General features: G+C 40.1%; 2 protein-coding genes and 1 long non-coding RNA gene across 3 annotated transcripts; all 3 read left to right on the top strand.

Moving 5' to 3' along the window:
- The first annotated feature begins 3143 nt into the window (after window positions 1-3143).
- On the top strand, window positions 3144-9193 carry LOC111221857 (nicalin-1-like). The gene is made up of 16 exons (XM_022745442.1): window positions 3144-3317; window positions 3708-3885; window positions 4763-4953; window positions 5180-5324; window positions 5553-5650; window positions 5733-5810; window positions 5958-6061; window positions 6690-6778; window positions 6896-7035; window positions 7116-7294; window positions 7380-7467; window positions 7705-7743; window positions 8261-8433; window positions 8539-8592; window positions 8676-8754; window positions 8876-9193. The coding sequence occupies exons 2-16, from the start codon at window positions 3735-3737 to the stop codon at window positions 8930-8932; spliced, it is 1665 nt and encodes a 554-aa protein (XP_022601163.1). The 5' UTR covers window positions 3144-3317; window positions 3708-3734; the 3' UTR covers window positions 8933-9193.
- Window positions 9194-10347: 1154 nt separating this feature from the next.
- LOC111221965 lies at window positions 10348-11593 on the top strand. The gene is made up of 3 exons (XR_002665105.1): window positions 10348-10361; window positions 11184-11497; window positions 11576-11593. It is a non-coding gene; the product is annotated as an uncharacterized LOC111221965 (long non-coding RNA).
- A 3682-nt stretch (window positions 11594-15275) lies between these two features.
- Window positions 15276-19391, top strand: LOC111221940 (uncharacterized family 31 glucosidase KIAA1161-like). Its single transcript, XM_022745535.1, has 2 exons — window positions 15276-15641; window positions 15801-19391. Exons 1-2 carry the CDS (start codon window positions 15379-15381, stop codon window positions 17590-17592), a joined length of 2055 nt encoding a protein of 684 aa, XP_022601256.1. The 5' UTR covers window positions 15276-15378; the 3' UTR covers window positions 17593-19391.
- Window positions 19392-19874: the final 483 nt, after the last annotated feature.

The following is a 19874-nucleotide window of genomic DNA, read 5'->3' as shown; positions in this document are numbered from 1 at the left end:
CCCCCCCCCCCCCCCTTTGTGCATTTGCACTGAGGCCAACTACTGACCAGAGTAGCAGCAAGGAGGAAAAACTATCAGCTTGCAATGGCACAAAGGGAAAACAAGGGTTTATAAAAGATAAAAATGAGAAAAGAAAATAGGTCAAGTCTTGAGAAAAGAGTCGATATGTACAGTATCTGTGTACGTTCCTCCTATGGTAGGATCTGTGCATCTTACTTCTGCATTGTTGGTTCAGTGGGGACAAGACTGATGGCAGAAACTTTACCTCCAAGGAAAACATGTCACTTTTGCTTCTCCTTTGTTTGACCTCCATCTCATGCTTGTGGATATTTTGGTTTACAAGGACCGTGAACGATTGTGCGACGTTGTGGAAGAACAGAAACAACAAAATGGGATGACAGGAACTTGAGCAAATGCGTGCAAATGGCGACGAGGTGTCATCATTGGCAAGTCCACCGCCCATGGAAAGTACTTTTTCTGCTTGTGTATCATTGATGGTAAGATTCAATGGACAAGAAGAGATTAGACGTTTTCTAGTTTCTCTCTCTCTCTTTCATCATTTCTTTCAGCCAGTCTGTTTTGTCTTCCTGTGCATATACAGTATGTGTCAAACATAAAAAATGACGTGTGTGTGTCTGATTATGTCCAGGCAAGTTGTGCTAAACCACCAAGTTTCTGATAAATGCTTACACTCACAACATTAAAACAGTAACTTCAGATTTTTTATTTAAATGTTTGTCTGTCAAACAAAGGATGTGCTGCTTAATTGTTTCATATTCAGTTAAAAGAAGCTGGTAACAAATAGTTTTGCATGTTGCCTGTTAACACTCTAATGTCTAATGACCAGCCAGTGCAGATAATTTATCAATTTCTTATTGACCCCTGAAACACATCCTTGTGCCGATGACACGTTACGTGAGGTGCGTTTCTAAAAACATAGTTAGTAATATTTAGATCCACCTGCTGTAATATCAGATCTAGTGATTTAGAAACAATGGCAAGAACAGCTCTTGAGTCAGTGTGTCCTTCCTTTGTGTTTGTTCATGCTAGCCCCCACATGAGTGGATGTTTAAGATGATCAACAGAGGCAGTCACCACTAGTGAATGTGGTTACAAAATAATTCATACTTGAGGGATTCGATGAATGGATAAAAGGCTTAGAATATGTGCAGGTACATAGAAACCTACCTGAGAATGTGTACAAAGTGATTCCATATTGCCTGGATTGAAATTAAATGGGACTTCTTTTTTTTTTCTTCTTTTTTTTGCAGAAAAAACACTTTTTTTTTTGCATATCAAGGGAAGTATAAAATGCTTTCCTTTCTTAAAGTTTTGTTTTAGTTTTGTGTATTTGTTTTGTATGGTTGTATATTTGCGTTTACTCTCCCTTCAGTTTGAATACAACTAATTTGTCCGATTTGAGGACAAGGATTGTATATGTAGCACCTGGCACAGCTGTGTATGGTCAATGCTTTATGCCAATGGATGTTTTCCATGATGTTGAAAAGGAAGTAGTCCTTGCTGTATAGAAGTACTGATTGCATACTGTTTCTGTTTCATGTTTACATCCGTCTAAAGACATTTCGAAAGCTCTGCAGACATCAGCTATTTTCTAGTGGGTTGCATGTGAATCTGCTCGGTGGAAGATCAGGCAGGGTTTCCCAAAAACACCTCAACAATGAGAGTTTTTACACATGTATGACTTCCCGATGCATATTTTAACTAGTATGACACCTGAAAAAAAACATTCTCTCTTTAGAATAACTTAAGCCTAGATACGCTCTTATCCTGCTTATGGGAAAGATAGATGTTAATATAACTACAGTTCTAAGTATGTGTGCACTTTACACTGTGGTCTAAGTTATTTTCTCATGGCAATGTTCAGAATATTCTGTTGACTGGTGTGCAATGGACTTTAAATAATGTGCATCTACAAAGAACAATCTCACTTTGAGTATCATTTTTTGATATATGATGGTGTTTTCGGGGAACCTCACATCTTTCATAACCGATGTTCTGCTTTTGTTGAAATATTACATTGAGTGGAGATACAATGTGTAATGTATGACTCCAAAATGACAGATCTGCAAGCATTATGTGTGGTGAAGAGAGAAATCGCTGATACAACCTCAGTGGTACAGCATTTGATTTACAAAAGTAAACAAGCATAGAAAAAAAAACAAAAAACTAATAAGGTACCATGTGTGTAGATAATGTATTAAGTAGAAAAAAGACACAAAAAGTACAGTAGGTCAGGTAATATGTCACCGATGCATCTACTAGCTGAGAAATGTGTTAGACCAGTAGCTGTGTACAGTACAGTACAATATTAACATTGAAAGGACTGACTGTGTGACTGACTATGGTGCTTCATTTTTTTTTTATCATTAACATTATCCTGATAGACTCACACATAGGTTGTTGCAGTCCTCTGCTATTGAGTGCACTACTTCTGGCCAATGTTGTCTCTCTCGGGGCGTAGCTTCACTAAACCTCCTGAGTTTGGAATCTAAAGTAATTCATTTGTAACAGAAGCTATTTATTTGCAATTGCGTGTGTTTTAATTTATTTTTCATGTATGGGAAATAATTCATATACAAACAAATGCTTTTTATTTGTCAGATGTTTATTATGATGATTGTGAACTGGTTCCATTTAGATTTTAACAGTGTTAAAGTTCTGTGTATAGTGCATCATATTAAAAAAAAATAAATATTAGATATCTGAATTTTGATGTTGCCGCATGCTTCTGTAATGTTTTGTAATTGCACCTTTTTTTGCTTGATGCCATAAAACAGCCAATTCTTCTTTCTTTTTTTTAAAATTGTGTCTTGCATGTTCCACTTGTAGAAAGACAGAATAATTAGAGAGTGAAGCCTCCATGCAGCCTCAGTCAGATTCAAGCGCTCCAGTCCAACACGTCTTCAGACTGCTTCAAACTGTTGTCCCTGCAGGAGATGAAACAAATAGCTACTGTATGAAACACTTTGCCTGCCACCCACACAGAGTCTCTGCTGGTGATGTGTTATTACCCACTGAAGTGAAGTGAATGAGAGTAACATTGCAGCCAGGAGAGGGAGGATGGAGACGAGGGATGGGTACACAGATAGAGGAGTAGTGAGTGTGTGGGGTAGGGGGTTGGGTGTTTGTGATTAGCTTCCAGTTGATCCCTTGGGAGCAGATGGTGAATGGTGGCTTACCTAGACGTCTTGAATCCCAGGAGCTACAGTAGTGTGAGTCCACGCTTGCAAGGAGTAGCACTGAAGGTGAGGAACACGTAGTGAGAAGGCTCATGAGACAGGACAGCAGGGAGACAGGTGAGGAGCGATTCAATACCCAAAATGCTGAAAGTTGAACATAGCTGATTTCAGGGTTATAAGTAAAAAAAAAAAAAAACGTGCATGTCCTAATCCAGGGTCAGGTTGACTGAGACCATGTTGCTATCTAGTGCAAGCCAAGTTGAATTCTTCTTCAGATACCAATTCTTCATGAAATTCTCAAGGATATCTGTAATGGGGGCTGCAAAAATGAGACTTCATGTTATTGGCTGCTTTACCATATAGCACAGTGATTGGAGTAAACTTGGTGTCGTCTTATCTGTCCTGCCAATCCTGGTTTACTCACCTATGTTAAATATTAAAGGGAATTACCCTTCAGTGTGTGTAGTCTGGCCTTGTTGAAAGCCTAATGTCAACCTTCCTTCACAGACTGAGACCATAACAGGACGTGACAGCATGTTGCTGAAAGACCTGGGTGTAGCTGCTGCGCTGCTGCTGCTGCTGCTCTGTGTCCAGTGCTTACATGGCTCTGCTCTTCCTGCTGTGTCCTCCTATGAGTTCACTGCCTACAGGATGCAGCAGTACAACTTGGCACAGCAGAAGCATGGTGAGTTCCGAGAGTCACCTCCAGTATTAGAAAAACCAAACTGCAACTCAAAAATGCGGGTACACATACTTTCGCATTCCTCTGTGCTGATGGTATAATCTAGATAACTGCTACCTCATACTTCCCCAAAAAGATTGGAGAAATATGTCAAAAGATGTATGCAAATGTGTGGAACAGAACATTGTTTTATTTCTTCCTAATCATCTCACAACTCAACCCAGACATATATCTTGTGACCTTTTGGATGGGGCTTGACCCCTTGGGTTGGGAGCCACTGGACGAAACTACCTAAGTGTATATAAAGTAGATAAAATAGTGCCACCTCAACCAGCTTCAACAGTAAAATGCTACACTTTTGCATTGATGTGTCAGTATGAATAACATAATTCATTGAATTAACATGTGCTACATGAGCACCATGTGCTAAATACATTTGTATTATCCTGTAATGGAAATGTAATCTTCAGGGCACAGAAGTGCATAAAATGTCTTAGTTGACAGGTGACAGTAAATTACATTGTTTTGACTTTATTTGTGTTTATTGACTAGTGGATACAATGCTTCTGATTTTAACTAGCAGCATTTTAGCATTTTATAGGGAGGAGAACAGATGAAGTGGTGGAAGATAATGTACACTTACAAAAAAACTCCCTGTTCTACTAAAATGTACTTAAAATATAGAAAGTAGCAGTACGCATCATGCAGAAAGGCTCCTGTCAGAGGTGACTGAACCGGAGCCAATCTCAATCTGCAAAGTAACTAGTAGCTGTCAAATAGCGTTAGTTCCCTCTTAATTTTAGTGGAAGAGAAGTATAATCTAAATGGAAATTTCATGTTGATATTTATGTTAATTTTCGCCCTTGCCTTTTACATCGAGGTTGCCGTGGAGCCATCGTGGTGGCAGAGGCACGGTCAGCTGATGAGCCGGTGCTGACCCGCCGCTGTGTCATCATGAAGGTGCAGGACTTCACCACAGAAAAATACCAGGAAGCCCAGAAACAAAATGCTGCTGCCATACTGATCCTGCTGCCCAAAAATATCTCCAGTGTCCCCCATGACACTGTCCAGGTAACAGGGGCCCCAGGATAGGCTGTGATGCAAGACAATGTTTAGGATACAGGTTTTGAGCGTGATAATATGTCTGTGCTCCAAGGTATTAGGTAACAGCTTGCTGAAATATTATCTTGGAGCATCATACAATTTCTATGGGAATGGAATGAGAACAGGACAGACTGGAAGATATCAGGTAGTTCTTATTCACCCATTTGTTTTAACAATCCCTTTGCTGTCTCAGTCCTTCATGGTGAGTGAGAGCGAGACCTTGCTGAAGGAGACCCTCATGCCGGTGTATGTGGTGCCTGAAGATGAACAGCTGCTTTACATGTATGAGGAGGTTAAACAGGCCGCAGCCACCCGAACCTCATCTATAATAATCAGAGGTAAGAGGAGCAAAAGGATATATGGATGTATTGTATACTGGATGGATGGACTAATGCTATTTCAATAAAAGAGACAGATAGGTTACATGTGAACATGACAGTATGAACAGAGAAAGAGTTCCTGAATGGATACAAGGAGCAAGATAATAATAAAATAGCATACAGACAGACTGGGAAAAAGGGAGCATTTGTATTATATTCCGATGTGTATGTTTTTAATATTTGCAGTCCTTCGAAGTATGGTCACAGCTACAGCCTTTCAGATCTTAGTGAGCAACAACGTCGCAATTAAGGCCATCACTGACAACTCTATAGTCACACTGGAGGTGAGTGTCGAACCTGATTGGTTAGGTTTGTGATTGCTCTGTTCTCTGTTCTGCACTGTGTAATTGGTGACGTGTATTTTAGGGAGTGCTTCCAGGAGCAGGGGAAGATGTACCCACTATTGTCATCACTGCCCACTATGATTCATACGGGCTGGCCCCGGTGAGTCACATATAAATAATAAAAACACAGTTGAGATGTGTTTCCAAAGCTCCACCATGTTAAATTGTTTGATCCATTCCCCTCTTAAAATGTAAGCACTTAAAATCTTCTCATGCATGAATATGCTTCTGATTGTGTGTAACACAGTGGTTGTCTTATGGAGCAGACTCTAATGGCAGTGGGGTCACCATCCTGCTGGAATTGGCACGTCTCTTCCAGAAGCTTTATAGTAGTCCACGCACTAGACCACCGTGAGTTACAGCTTTACAAAACACTGGCAGGGACAGTTTTTCTACATAATGAGTACTTTTATTCTTTTAGTATCATTATATACTGTTTTTATTATTATCAACAATGAGCTAATGAACTCTTGAATTCCCCCTAGGGGATAAATAAAGTATCTATCTATCTATCTATCTATCTATCTATCTATCTATCTATCTATCTATCTATCTATCTATCTATCTATCTATCTATCTATCTATCTATCTATCTATCTATCTACATGTAGCTATAGTAAATTTCACTTATGTAAGGTTTTGAATGCATGGCTTTTACTTGTAATGGACTAATTTCACATTAAATAAAGGATCTGAATAGTTCTTCTTCTTCTTCTGTATCTAAACAAAAAAGAAATGCCAATAATGCTATGCTTATGTTACAAGAACATACGTATTTATTATGAGTAGCACTGGTCAGATAATAACACCCTGGCTGAAAACCTATTGTGAATATATATGTATTTACAAGTCATATTACATTTCATTTTTTGAAATGATCTGACAGAGTGGCGCATATCATGTTATTGGGTTAGAATACTCTATCATTACATCAGTGATGGATAAAAGGTTGTTTGTTTGACTGCTTTCGTTGTTTTAGATATCATTTAATGTTCTCCTTGACTGGAGGAGGAAAGTACAACTTCCTCGGCACAAAGAGGTGGATTGAAGAGAATCTGGACCATGCAGGTGAGTTTCTGGCTTTGTGACCCGTTAAACGTGGAATATCTACTGCGTGTGCTCATATGAGTTTAAACACGAACTGTCCAGTTTGATTCATTTCAGTCAAACATGTTCCCTCCACAGAGTCCAGCCTGCTCCACGACAATGTGGCGTTTGTTCTGTGTTTGGATACACTGGCCAACGCTGATGAACTGCACATGCATGTTTCCCGCCCTCCTAAACCTGGAACTCCAATGCACTCCTTCATTCAGCACTTGGAGGAGGTAACACACTTTACTGCTAGGTGCAAGTCTCATCGGTCTCAATGACCATTTGCTCTAAAGTTTCTGGTTATCTCCTTCAGGTAGTTTCCTCTAGATTTCCCTGGATGAAGGTGGGTTTGGTCCATAAGAAGATCAATCTTGTGGAGTCCACGGTAGCCTGGGAGCATGAGCGCTACAGTCTGCGCAGGATCCCTGGTTTCACTCTGTCTCACCTGGAAGACCCCAAATCTGAGCTCCGTGGATCCATACTTGACACAATGTAGGCTCTAAATTATGTTTATGATCATTTTGAGCAGCACGTACCATATTGGCCGTTTCCTGAACATGTGAATATCTTCTCACAGGTCGCAAGTGGATTTCAGGAAACTGAAGCGTAACGGTATCATCATAGCAGAAGCTCTGGCCCAGTATATGTACAATCTCTCTGACAAGGTGATTAAACTCATGAAAACAGAGTACACTCAAACAAATATAGAAACAGAGTCTTCATAGTTTGTTCTGCTTTTCTTTTTTTTTTTATATGTACAATCTCTCTGACAAGGTGATTAAACTCATGAAAACAGAGTACACTCAAACAAATATAGAAACAGAGTCTTCATAGTTTGTTCTGCTTTTCTTTTTTTTTTATAGCATGTTAATGTGTGATTGCTGTGTGTTATCTTTCACCAGGGTTCACCAAAAGATGTGCAAGTTTTTAAAGGCCAAATGGTAAGATTCTGGTTATTTTAGTCATTATGCAAAGGAAGTTGCTGACCTCTGGTGGTTTTTTTAGGCATTATAGCATGTTAATGTGTGATTGCTGTGTGTTATCTTTCACCAGGGTTCACCAAAAGATGTGCAAGTTTTTAAAGGCCAAATGGTAAGATTCTGGTTATTTTAGTCATTATGCAAAGGAAGTTGCTGACCTCTGGTGGTTTTTTTAGGCATTACACAGTGTTTGCATCATCAAAGGCCCAGGCTCATGTAATGACTTTAGCTTGTTAATTTGATTCAGTTGAAGATTGGGAACTTCAAATGAAACAACTGCCATATATGAAGAGGTTTAAATGCTCCAAAGTGAAGAACGTTTTGTACTTTTGGCACAGCATAATGTGAGAATAATTTCCAGTAGTTATCACCAACATAATGTAAGTTCCAGATTACAGTCTATTAGAACACTTTGACGTATGGTAACTAGTATTTTATAATTTTTCTGTGTGAATTCATGTCTGAATCCTTGATGCAGGACTTTCACGACGGTCGTATGTCCAGTCTGATGTCCTTCCTGACGTCAGTCCCCCGGGCAACCCAGCTGTTGGATAAGGAGCCCAGTCACATCCTGTTGGTCAACTCACTCGAGCACGAATTTAAACGCTACCTACAGCAAGTCCATAGACACAACTTTCGACAGGACAAGAGGTATCACATGATAGCAAAAGTGGCAAACATACAGTATAAATTATATTTCCGACACTCATCTTTCCTGCCTTGTTAACTATAGCCTATTCAATACTCTTCATGCAGGGACCCTGATATTACCTTTTTTGATCAAATGGACCAACCAATAGTGATGTACAGGTAAATATCTGTGTTATAGTTCTTTTGGTGCATGTATTACTTTGAATATGACTTGGATGATAATGACACACTTTTTCTCCCAGAGTGAAACCTGCAGCTTTTGATCTCTTCCTTGGTGGCTGCATTGCTGGTTATTTGGGGATTGTTTACTACGCAATCCAGGTTCGTCAATGTTTTCTGTTACAATGCCCGTTCATATTATATTGTTGCATGTCTTCCTTTGCAAACCGTATATCACCTAGCTTGTTGTTTTCCTACATCATGTGTCTGTTCTCTATTACAGAATTTTGGCTGTCTCTACACAAAACTGAAAGCAGCAGTGAAATCCAAGCACCATTAAAGTCCTGTAAGACTACGAATACTGAGCCTATGACAGCGGCTTTGAAGTCTGCACTGAACATGTTGAACTTCTGCTTCACTGTCTGTGCAGAACATGAAAGCAATGCAACAAGATCATATGCATGCACAACTTTCAGTGTGCATTTGCTTTGAAATCTAATATTGTTTTGAAGATGTTTGTTTGTACCTTTCATTATACAGAAATCCACTGTAACGCGAATGCTTTCTTATAAGAACAGACTGAATTTTGGTGTTTGAAGGAAATGAGACTTGAACAAAATAAATAAAGGACAAAGGTGGGAAGTTTTCTTGCCTCAAAATATCTTGAAGTAGGGAACAAATACCACAGCTTGGATCTGATTTGAGCCCCCGTGAAAGACGTTCCTGCCACATAATTAGTATGATTCTCTGCGTCCTCTGCTCTGCATCTGTTGACATGGATTTGACTGGGCTTAACATGGCTGTCAAACAAGGCCCAGCCACTGCAGTGAGATGAACAGCCAGCTCCTGTCACAGATAACTCAGTGAGAGCGATGGAGACACAAAGGCACCCTACAGCACTTGGTGAATTATTGATGCTCATGTGGCATGCTGACAGTGAATAGAGGTGACCCTGGATGGTGGTGGAGATTCTTAGAAATCCCATTGCTCCCTTGGTTTGTTCTGGTTCTGTAGATCTGATAAAACTGAGTCTGTTTTAACTACAAGGCAGTTACACAGCCAGAAGCTGAGCCTTCGTGTTTGAGATCAGTGCTGGCTAGTTTGTGAGGGTCCCTGGGAGGGAAGTAGGTCATGGACACTGACCCCAGGTATGTGTGTCTCTGCAGGGGGCCTGGGGCTTAGGAGGATTAGTGGCCGAGTGCTCAGGTAGCACAAAGAGTTGTTCTGGTTCAGCAAAGATGCTCTTAACGTGTCTCTACTTCCAACACAGTAGATTCATCACAGTAGCTACATGGTTAAACAAAAAGTTTTCACCATCTCTTGAGTCGGTGATTTGGATCCATGCAGGATTTACAGCAACTGATGCATGCACAAGAGAAACACAATGTTGTGATTCATTAAACACAAAAAAAGTCAAATATAACAGTAATATAGGTGGCATGCACAGCCCAGGAAGAATTTTAAGTAGAAAAAACCCTCACATATTTGACCAATTTGCAGAAAAAAAAGGTGTAAGTAATACAACAAGAGGTACACAGGTATAAGGGAAAGGGAGGAGCCACCAGGTGACATGGGAGGAGAAGGATGTTCATGAATTTCAGGCAGGCTGGCAGACAAGCAGTGGAAAATAAGTAAGACAGTAAGTGAAGATGGTTCCCCAGCTCTACATCACGGTGTACAAAGAGCAGTTCGCCTCTCCGGGCAGAGCGAAGAGAGAGCAGCTTCGACCCACCTCTGCCCACCGCAGGAACAACCCCCAGCCTCGGCCGGTAAGATGCTGAGCCCACTGTGCCACACACATGGACTGGACAGAGTGATTGTTCATGACTGCGCAAAGAGATGTAGAATTTCTTGAGAAAATGTCTCCACGATCAGTTAATTCATGGACGTTGTTGGACTTCAGTCAATGTAATTTAATAAATGCATAGATTAAATGCATAGATTGATTTAAGGTGAGACAAGACTAATTGTGTCACTTATTACTGGCACTCTATTGTTCATCATTTGGCCTGACTAAAGTGTCTTACACTAATTGGTGGCTGGTTGTTTACACTTCCCTGAGCTTGGTGAAAGCTGGATCCCATCTATTATTCAGTACTTCCTCCATGTCTATTTATTTATCCAGACATTGAGTAAACAGAGCTAAGAGGGGTGTGCAGGCACTTTACCGTCAAGAAAAAAATAGCTATTGACTGCACAAGAGAGGTGACAATAATGTATTAAAAAAAACAAAAAAACAAAATAGAAATCTTACATTTGCCACAACGGTGTCTCATATTTGCACAGTCACAGGCATTTTGAGTTTTTACATTCTTATCGTATAACTAAATTGTACTGAGAGAGAAATCAGGAATCATTTTGGAGTAATTGTGGTTTATTTCATGAGGAAAGCATTGAAATGAGGTGTCTGTTAATAAAGTACAAATACCACTTGTCTTAATATGGCGGTTGAAATTCAGTATACAGTCGTTACATGTAGAGAGGAATGTTCAGTCTAGTGGGCAAGAGATGTGATATCCAGGTTCTTTTCTACATCTCCTTCTTATATTTCCATCCACATTCCACATTCCTTTTTTTCTTTGCCTTTCCAGGACTTTCTGTTTCCCCGGAGCCTTCAGCCCAACTACAAGTCAACCCGCACCCAACCACACCCCTCGCCCCCTGTGGACATTGGCCGTCCTCTCTTCCCTCCTGTCAGACATTTGTCATTTCACAGTCCGGTTACGACTTGTCCTAACAACTATCTAAAAACTGCAGAGGCAGGCAAACAGCAACACATGCCTCCTGTCAAGCCAGTTGCAGAACGAGCTCTGCCCTCTGCTGACAGGCTGCAGAAACTACAGCTGACTGAGCCTCCTGCTGGCACTGGCATTCAGCTCCATACAGCTTTGAAGAACCCACAATGGTGGCGATTAATCAGTTGATAGTATGAGCCAAAGGTAACACCAGAGAAAATACTGATTCTGATTGATTTTCTTTACAGGAGAATGGATTATCAGAGGAATGTGCATCCACTCTCAGCACAGCAACTCAGGTAGGAAAATGACCTCTGACCTCTTCTCGAGGCCTTTGAACTCTGAAAGCATGACTGAGTGAGGACTGAGCGGTTCTACAAGTCCTAAACTAACATTGTTTCTCACAGGCAACATGCAGGTGCTCACCTTCGGACAAGACCCCAAACTGGGAACCCACCTGCAGCTCAACACCACTTTCAACGGACACAATATCGCAAGTCTCGTTCTAACAGTACTCTGGATTATAGGTGCATATTCACTTGCATGTAATAATATAAAGCGTCATTTAAATAGTAAGCACTTAGGTCTAATTCCTGCTCCTATGTTTTCTCGAACAGCGGGTGCTACAGCTGCTTCCATGTGGTGAAGCCCTACCAAGCTGGACACTACATCATACACCCAGAGTTTGTGTCTGAATGCCTTCGTTAGGACTATTAGAGCCACCGGCTTACAAAGTGGGGGACCTGGAGAGGTCCTTGAGGGGGTGTCTGGGTGTCCCCCAGCAAAATGAGGGATTGTTAACTTCACCATTGTTTAATTCTTTACTAATTAACCCAGGGAGACAAGGTGTAAGAATGAATAATGTAATGTAGGTTGCACTCTCACCACTATTATCTCCCTGTATGCAATGTGGACACTTTTACAATTACGCACTAAATCAGCAACAAAGATCTTCCCATAAGGGGCTTGTGGTGATCACACTGAATGAGGCACTGTAGCCCAAATGTGTATCTGTTTATGACATTAAAATTTTATTCTACTTTTAGAGAGATCGTTCTTGTACATATGGTATAGACTTTCTTCATTGCATGTTTAGAGGGTTTAAACAGAAATAGTACTGCAAACAATAAACTTTTACTCAGGGGTGTACCAGACTTATTATGATGATGATTATTATAGTTACTTTTTGGTGAAACCATATAGTACAGGAAATAAAATATGGTCATTATAAACACTATGCAACATTGCACAGACAGACCTCAAATCCCCATAGAAATATCTAATAATATAAGTTTTTCTCCCCAACTTTGCTAATTGCTTTTTCCCCCAGTTCTTGAGAAGACCTTTTTTTTGGGTATATTTTCCTCTACGTTTGAAATTTTCCATCCAGTAATATTTGCTCAAATCATGTCAACCTGTTGAATCTGTGCAGAATGAAAGAATAAATAAATAAAGCGACCTGTTCAAATCTACTGGACTACATTTCCCATGCTGTAGAGGGCGTAGACAGTAGGCGGATACGCAACAGCATGCACCGATGCCTCTCTCTGTCCTTTTCTGTGAGCTGTGGAAAAACAAGTTGTGGCTGGAGTCGCTGTGGAGGCTGCTGTTGCTGACCGGTAGGAAAAAAAAAACAACTACTAATAACAGCTGAAAAGAAAACAGAATGAGCAGAAACGATATTTATATGCCACGTTGCTGTCAGGGACTCAGTGTTACTCTCCCTCCGTTAACTTTCTTGCACTACCCACCAATAAGGCGCACAACAACGGCTTTCTGTATATCGGGCTTGTGGGTGGGCTACTGCACTATGGAAGTTGTAGAAAGTTCAACTCTGAAACTCAACACATTCAGAGTGAAGACCGTCACTGTGCTCTGTAAAGTTCTCATGTGTGCATATTTATTCAAGTGTTTTAACAGAAGACATAAGCATGATTAGCATTTTGCAACACACACACACACACACACACACGCACGCACACGCACACGCACACTGTTAGAGGTAGTGAGACGTTTTCACACTCTGCTGTGACTGTATCAGCACTTCTGTGTTTTTTCTCCATGCCACAGTAGATAAGAAAAAGCAGAAAAGGCAGATATAAAAACCAACCTGATCGCACCATAAACAAACAAATGTCCTAGTCTGAAAGTTTTCTGCCTTTTCAGCCTCTTTCAATGAGAAACAAACATGTCAAACCAGTAGTTCAAGGTTGTTTTTTTGTAAAGAAAATTCGCCATATGAGTGAAAAGCAGACAAAAACAATGTTTTATTTTTTATAAAAAAATAATATTTGAAATATCATTAGAGATGAAATTAGTCATGGCAACAATTTTGGTAACTTTTCAAAGTTTTTTTTATTGTCTATTAAGTTGTTGTATTACTGTTTGATTTTTGTGTGTGTTTTGTAAAAAAAAAAAAAAAAAAAAAAAAAAAAAAGTACAAAAAAAGAAAAAAAACACACACATAGACGATTGATTTAATCCTTAACTTAATTTGAAGCAAGCATTTTCTGGTCCCAGCTTGTTTCCAAGTCCAGTTGTGAATATTTGTTTTCTTCATCCTCCATGACAATAAATTGAATTTCTTAGGTTTCTGGCTGTTGATGAACTTTCAGATGTCACCCTGTACTCTGGGAAACAGTGGTGGACAACTTTCTGACAATTTATAGATTAGATGAGTAATTGAGAAAATAATCATCAATGTAAATAAATAATCATGTGACTTTTTCCATCTGGTGTCCATCTTGTACTGTTCCATTAAAAGGAATAGAAACACTTTCAGACAGTTTTTATAGAATGGGCCTGATTTGCAGCGAGTCTTCTCCTGACTCTCCTGGTCAGTTTACCAGTAGCCTCAGTGGATCTTCAAGGAAACAACAGTTAGTTCTCTGTTAATTAATGATGGTCTTATGTTATCACTCCTGTTGTTGAGGGAAATCTATACAAGAGGTGGTTGAACACAGAATTAGTCAATTAGATTGCTAATTAATAGCAAGCATTTTTTATTATCGACCCCTGCTGCCGGGCCAGAGCATGAGGGTCAATTGCAGTTAGGACTAGTCAGCAAACAGGGAAGCTGGAGAGGACTGAACTCCCCTCGGTCTGCTGTGCATTCTAATTTAATCTATTCTGATTAGCTAAGGCCAGGAAAACGAACATCAACCAGTTAATTGCCTCTAAGAATTTCTCCTGTATCTCTGATGGGAGGGACAGTAAGGCCTGCATGTGAAGGAAATTGACATATTTCTTCTGTTCTTGTTTCAAAATGTTTTTTTTTGCCTAAAATGAACCAGATAACTTCCAGTTTTGGTTAGTCTGGTTTGATGGAGCACAAAGTTTAGTATGCTTTCCTCTCCTCCCCGGCATTGGCAGAGCTTTAAGGCCAAAATCCCCTTTTCTGCTTCTCTACTTCCTTACATACAAATGAGTCTTCTTTCAGTTGAACTCATATGTTAGAATTACTGCTGGGGACGTCCACTTTATCTTCTTATGGGTAACTGGCAGTAGATTTGTTTTGTTAAATCCCAAACACATCTTTAAAGTTTACATCTTGACAGTGTAATACCTCTAACTGCTGTGAAATCACTTGCTGTGCAGCAAAGCAGGGCATGTAAGACAATGCTAGAGATGTCATGGAGGCTTTGAACTGACAGGGAAACAAAATAGACTGAGAAAAAGGTTGACATTTTGAATGTGTGTTGTTCTGGCTGTTTTCCTGCATGTCTCTGATAGGTAAGTTAATATATTCTGACTATTCACATCTGGTAAGTAATATTAGGTGAATGCACTGTACAAAGGCTACAGCAACAGGAAACATTTTATAGAAAAGCATTTTATTTTGAACACATTTTCCATAAAATAAAACAATGATGATGTAAGAAGAGCAAATATTGCATGAAAACCTTGACACCGACTTTTTTTCTCTCTCTCTATGGACACTCAGGCAAACAGACATAAAGGCGGGGACAAAGTTCAACAAAAAAGGTTCCCTGGGAAACATTTCCATGAACTGTAGTTAACTCTTCAATTTACCCACTGATCAGCACAAGCCATGTACCAAGTGGTGCCGGGAGGAGCAGGGGGCACAATTACAGATGTTATCCCCAAGCAGAAACACAGCAAGGACACTCGACCCTTAGTTGGAGCTGGAGTGATCGGCCTGGTGCTGGTAATTGCAGCAGTGACTGCGTGGTGTTATTACATAGCCTCTCTACGCAAAGCTGAGCTGCTTAAGACTCAGCTGCTGGATCTGAATAAAGATGGCTACATTATCCGCAACCAGGGAGGGTCTATTGTTTTCAGAATGGATTTCAGGTTGGTGTAATTAAGTTGTGTGATGTATTTATTGTGTACAAGATACATATATCAGACACATCAGAAAATTAAAATAAAATGTAAATGTACAAATACTTATTTTAAACATGTCAAACGAGAGACTGCATGAGGATGTAATTATTTTTTAAATCTTGACAGGTCAGGGACTCTGGATTTGGATTCCTGCACTAAAGAAGGGGAGATGCTGAGCTGTGGACGCACCACTGATAGGAAACTCAACTTCTTCATTGAGACAGTTCGACCTAAGGACACAGTGCAGTGCTATCGAGTGCGTTGGGAGGAACTGGTTCCTGACATTCCGGTTGAGCATGCCATGACATACAAGTTCGCACATTGGTATGGCGGTGCAGTGTCAGCAATTCAGCACTGGCCTATTTCTATTTCTGGCCAGCAGGCTCCCAAACCCTTTGTTACTAGTGACATCTACTCAAACCGCAATGAATTTGGTGGAATTTTGGAGAGTTATTGGCTTTCATCTAATGCTACGGCCATCAAGATCAATAATTCTGTGCCCTTCCACCTGGGCTGGAATGACACAGAGAAGACCATGTACTTCCAGGCGCGATACAATGACAGTCCCTTCAAGCCAAACCCAGGGGAGGCTCCATGTGCTGAACTCAGCTACAGAGTCTGCGTGGGCTTGGATGTGACATCCATACACAAGTACATGGTCCGCAGATACTTCAACAAACCAAACAAAGTGCCAGCTAAAGTCATGTTTCGGCATCCTATTTGGTCGACTTGGGCATTACATAAGACTGACATTGACCAAGAGAAACTCTTGGCGTATGCTGCCAACATCCGTAAGCATTACTTCAACTGTAGTCCCCTGGAAATAGATGACCGCTACACCAGCCGCTATGGAGAATTTGAGTTTGACCAAACAAAGTTTCCCAATGCTTCGGCCATGTTCCAAAAGCTGAAATCAGATGGATTTCTGGTGTCACTCTGGATTCACCCTTTTGTTAACTATGACTCAGAAAACTTCCATACTTGTGTTGAGAGGGGCCTGTTTGTCAGGGAGCCTACAGGACGGCTACCGGCACTGGTGCGCTGGTGGAATGGCATTGGTGGCATTTTGGATTTCACAAATCCTGAAGCCCGTGATTGGTTTTCCTCCCAGCTACGTTCACTGCGCTCCAGGTATGGGGTGTCATCTTTTAAATTTGATGCAGGGGAGACCAACTATTTACCATGGAAATTTAGCACAAGAACTCCCATTCGAGACCCAAGTTTTTTCACAAGACGTTACACGGAAATGGCTATTCCCTACAATGATCGAGCTGAGCTGCGAAGTGGCTACCAGTCCCAGAACATATCCTGCTTCTTCAGACCAATTGACAGAGACTCTGTGTGGGGCTATGAGTTGGGTCTCAAATCCCTTATCCCCACAGTGCTCACTATTAGCATTCTTGGCTATCAGTTCATTCTACCAGACATGATCGGAGGGAATGCCTATCTGAACCGCACAGATGGAAATCATGCATTACCTGATCGAGAACTCTATATCCGCTGGCTGGAGCTGTCAGCCTTCATGCCCTCCATGCAGTTTTCTATTCCGCCATGGGAATACGACAATGAGGTGGTTGAAATTGCTCGGAAATACACAGCTCTCCACGAGAGTATTGTTGCGCCACGGGTCCTGGAGCTGGCTGGCGAGGTGCTGGATACCGGGGACCCAATCATACGGCCCCTGTGGTGGATTGCCACAGGTGATGAGACAGCCTATAAAATCGACTCCCAGTTCCTGATTGGGGATGACCTCATGGTAGCCCCAGTTTTAGAGCCTGGAAAGCAAGAGCGTGACATTTACCTCCCTGCTGGCCGTTGGAGAAGCTACAAGGGAGAGAGATTTGATATCAAGGAGCCACTGCACCTCACAGACTACCCTGTAGACCTGGATGAAATTGCTTACTTTGTTTGGGTGTAGCAAAAAGGAAAGGTAAAGCTGAACATTTGATTAATCCATGCTTCGATTTGCTTGTGAGACAAGCTTCATTAATTGAGCTTTTATGCTTAAGACATTGGATGAAAAGGTTTCCTGGATCAAAATATGAAGACTTCTTAAATGAATATAAATTTAAGTAACATATTACAAATGTGACCACTCAAAAATTCTGAAAACCTCATCTTAGTTTTTAAAGTTCATTTCATTTTAGCTAATAAATGCGACATTTAGCATTAGTTTTGTGGTTTAGTTTTTGTGGTTTCTGCTGGTCATACCAAACCAAATATGGCTGTAACAGCAAAACCCCAGCATGTATTAAAGTGAGTAAGGGTGTGTTTAATGCTTATGAATTCAGCTTTTCATTTGTACAAGGAAGAATGTGTTATATAATCTTTCAAAAGTTACATAGTTTCATTTTAAAGGCTGTACAAGTCACGTATATGAAACATTTGTCAAAAAGGGAATATTCAAACTGTGAATTGATTAGTGCATAATTGCCATGGTAGGACATAAAGTTGTTGAGTGTCACAGTACTTTTAGGTTAATGTAAGCCAAACAAATTGTATGATGGGAGATTTATAGAAGGGGTGTTATTATTGTCACAAGACAGATAGCAGGCTACATAAAACCTTCTACATCTATAAAGAAATCTCAGTTTGACTGAGATATCCCACTTTTCCTTTGACACTAATGACTCCTCTACTCCTCTGCTCCGAGATACTTCTCAGGAAGTCCGCTTTTATGCTCCACTTATCGGGATGAATGCTTGAAGTTTTGCTTGAAGTTTAATCACTACAAATTGCATGTGCTCTCATTTGTGTAACACAGTGTCATGTAACTTCTCTTGGCCCAGAAGAAGATGCCTTTTATTAGACACTAAATATTTTATGCTCTTCCTCAGGTAACAGTTTTCTCAGGCTGTAGTGTGTTTGAAGTGTCTGCTAACTATCTTTAATGTGCTTTGTTTACTCTGAATGCAGCTACTATAATGTCTATAACATTGACTACCACATCCGAGGTAATGAGCATCTCTTTTATAAGGTGTTTTGATTTTTGGAATTCTGAAACACAATAACCTAAATAATACTGGTTTGTTCTCTTTATTCCTACTTGGTATGCAGTATGGGATTTCACAGATGTTGTGAATTTAGCAACATTTAATTATCAAATTAAATGGTACAGTGCGTTATCACACCTTGTGTTTTGTTAATGTGAGTATTTTGTAACCACAGTGCCATGTGTTAATAATTACTGCCACATAATATGTGATTTGTTGTTTTGCTCTACCTTGATTATTGTCATATTGTTACATATTGCACATTTATTATGTAATATAATCGGTGAGTTAACCCTTCATGGGCAGTAGCATGGTCAACAGTGTACCACAGAACCTTACCTCTTAACCTTTTCTTTAAAGTTCCACTATGTACCTGAAAATGTCTAAAAGGCATTTTTTCATAGTTCTAGAAAAAAAGTACAAGTACATTGGTAAAATCTAACTTGGTATCTAGAGTCCATACTGATGATTAATTAGTTGATCTAATCAAACTCGGGGTAAAACAGCAAGAATTATATCTTCAATGTCTTCAATGATTTTTTTTCACTTTTTCTGAATCCCAGACCAAAATGAAAATTATTGCATTTAATGATCTCTGTTTCTGACTTCCTGTAGTTCCAGGTACTTTTTTTTTTTTAATTTGATGAGATGGATTCTGAGGAGTTTTTAAGCTGCAATTTTCATTGTGTTTTTGGGAAGTAAAAGAAATGAAATGTCCACTTTCTTATGGTGCAATTTTCCCATTTGTCAGTGTTTGCTTGTTTTTGTGTTTTAATGCTGTCTGCCTTTTACCCTTATCTTGCCCCCGTGCATTGACATGTGTCTTACATGTTGACCTTGCTGCACTTTGTTTATGTCTTTTGACGTAGTTTCATCATAACAGCATGACCTATTTATAGCAGTTTTCACTCAGCATCTGGGCCAGGCCAATCTCTAAGGCTATTTCTGTCTCAGCCGGTCTTGCTTTATGACAAGACTGAGAGGCTGTCTCCTGGACTGAATGCTTCGTTTCTTGTGGCTCTTGTGACCCAGTGTGTCCTGTTTGCTTCAGGTTATTGTAACTGAAGGTTGGCAACATTTGCATGTGACTAAAAGGCAGCATTAATTTCAGCAAGAGTGCGCATTTGATGTCCTTTTGTATGAATGTATTAAAAGGATTCACTATTCACGTTTTGTCTTGAATTTTGTCCTGATAATTTTTCACATT

Source organism: Seriola dumerili, unplaced genomic scaffold (genome assembly GCF_002260705.1).
Source record: "Seriola dumerili isolate Sdu_G_001 unplaced genomic scaffold, Sdu_1.0 BDQW01000088.1, whole genome shotgun sequence".
Taxonomy (NCBI): Eukaryota; Metazoa; Chordata; class Actinopteri; order Carangiformes; family Carangidae; genus Seriola; species Seriola dumerili.
The sequence above is the reverse complement of the archived record's forward strand: the minus strand, read 5'-3'. Positions and strand labels throughout refer to the sequence as shown.

What these genes read in the sequence shown, in the direction of transcription:
- LOC111221940 (XM_022745535.1), top strand. Translation starts at nt 15,379, where the DNA reads ATGTACCAAGTGGTGCCGGGAGGAGCAGGGGGCACAATTACAGATGTT. An exon ending in GTTTTCAGAATGGATTTCAG is followed by an intron (nt 15,642 to 15,800) that starts GTTGGTGTAATT and finishes AAATCTTGACAG; the next exon opens with GTCAGGGACTCTGGATTTGG.
- LOC111221857 (XM_022745442.1), top strand. Translation starts at nt 3,735, where the DNA reads ATGTTGCTGAAAGACCTGGGTGTAGCTGCTGCGCTGCTGCTGCTGCTG. An exon ending in CTTGGCACAGCAGAAGCATG is followed by an intron (nt 3,886 to 4,762) that starts GTGAGTTCCGAG and finishes TTTTACATCGAG; the next exon opens with GTTGCCGTGGAGCCATCGTG. An exon ending in CAACCAATAGTGATGTACAG is followed by an intron (nt 8,593 to 8,675) that starts GTAAATATCTGT and finishes TTTTTCTCCCAG; the next exon opens with AGTGAAACCTGCAGCTTTTG.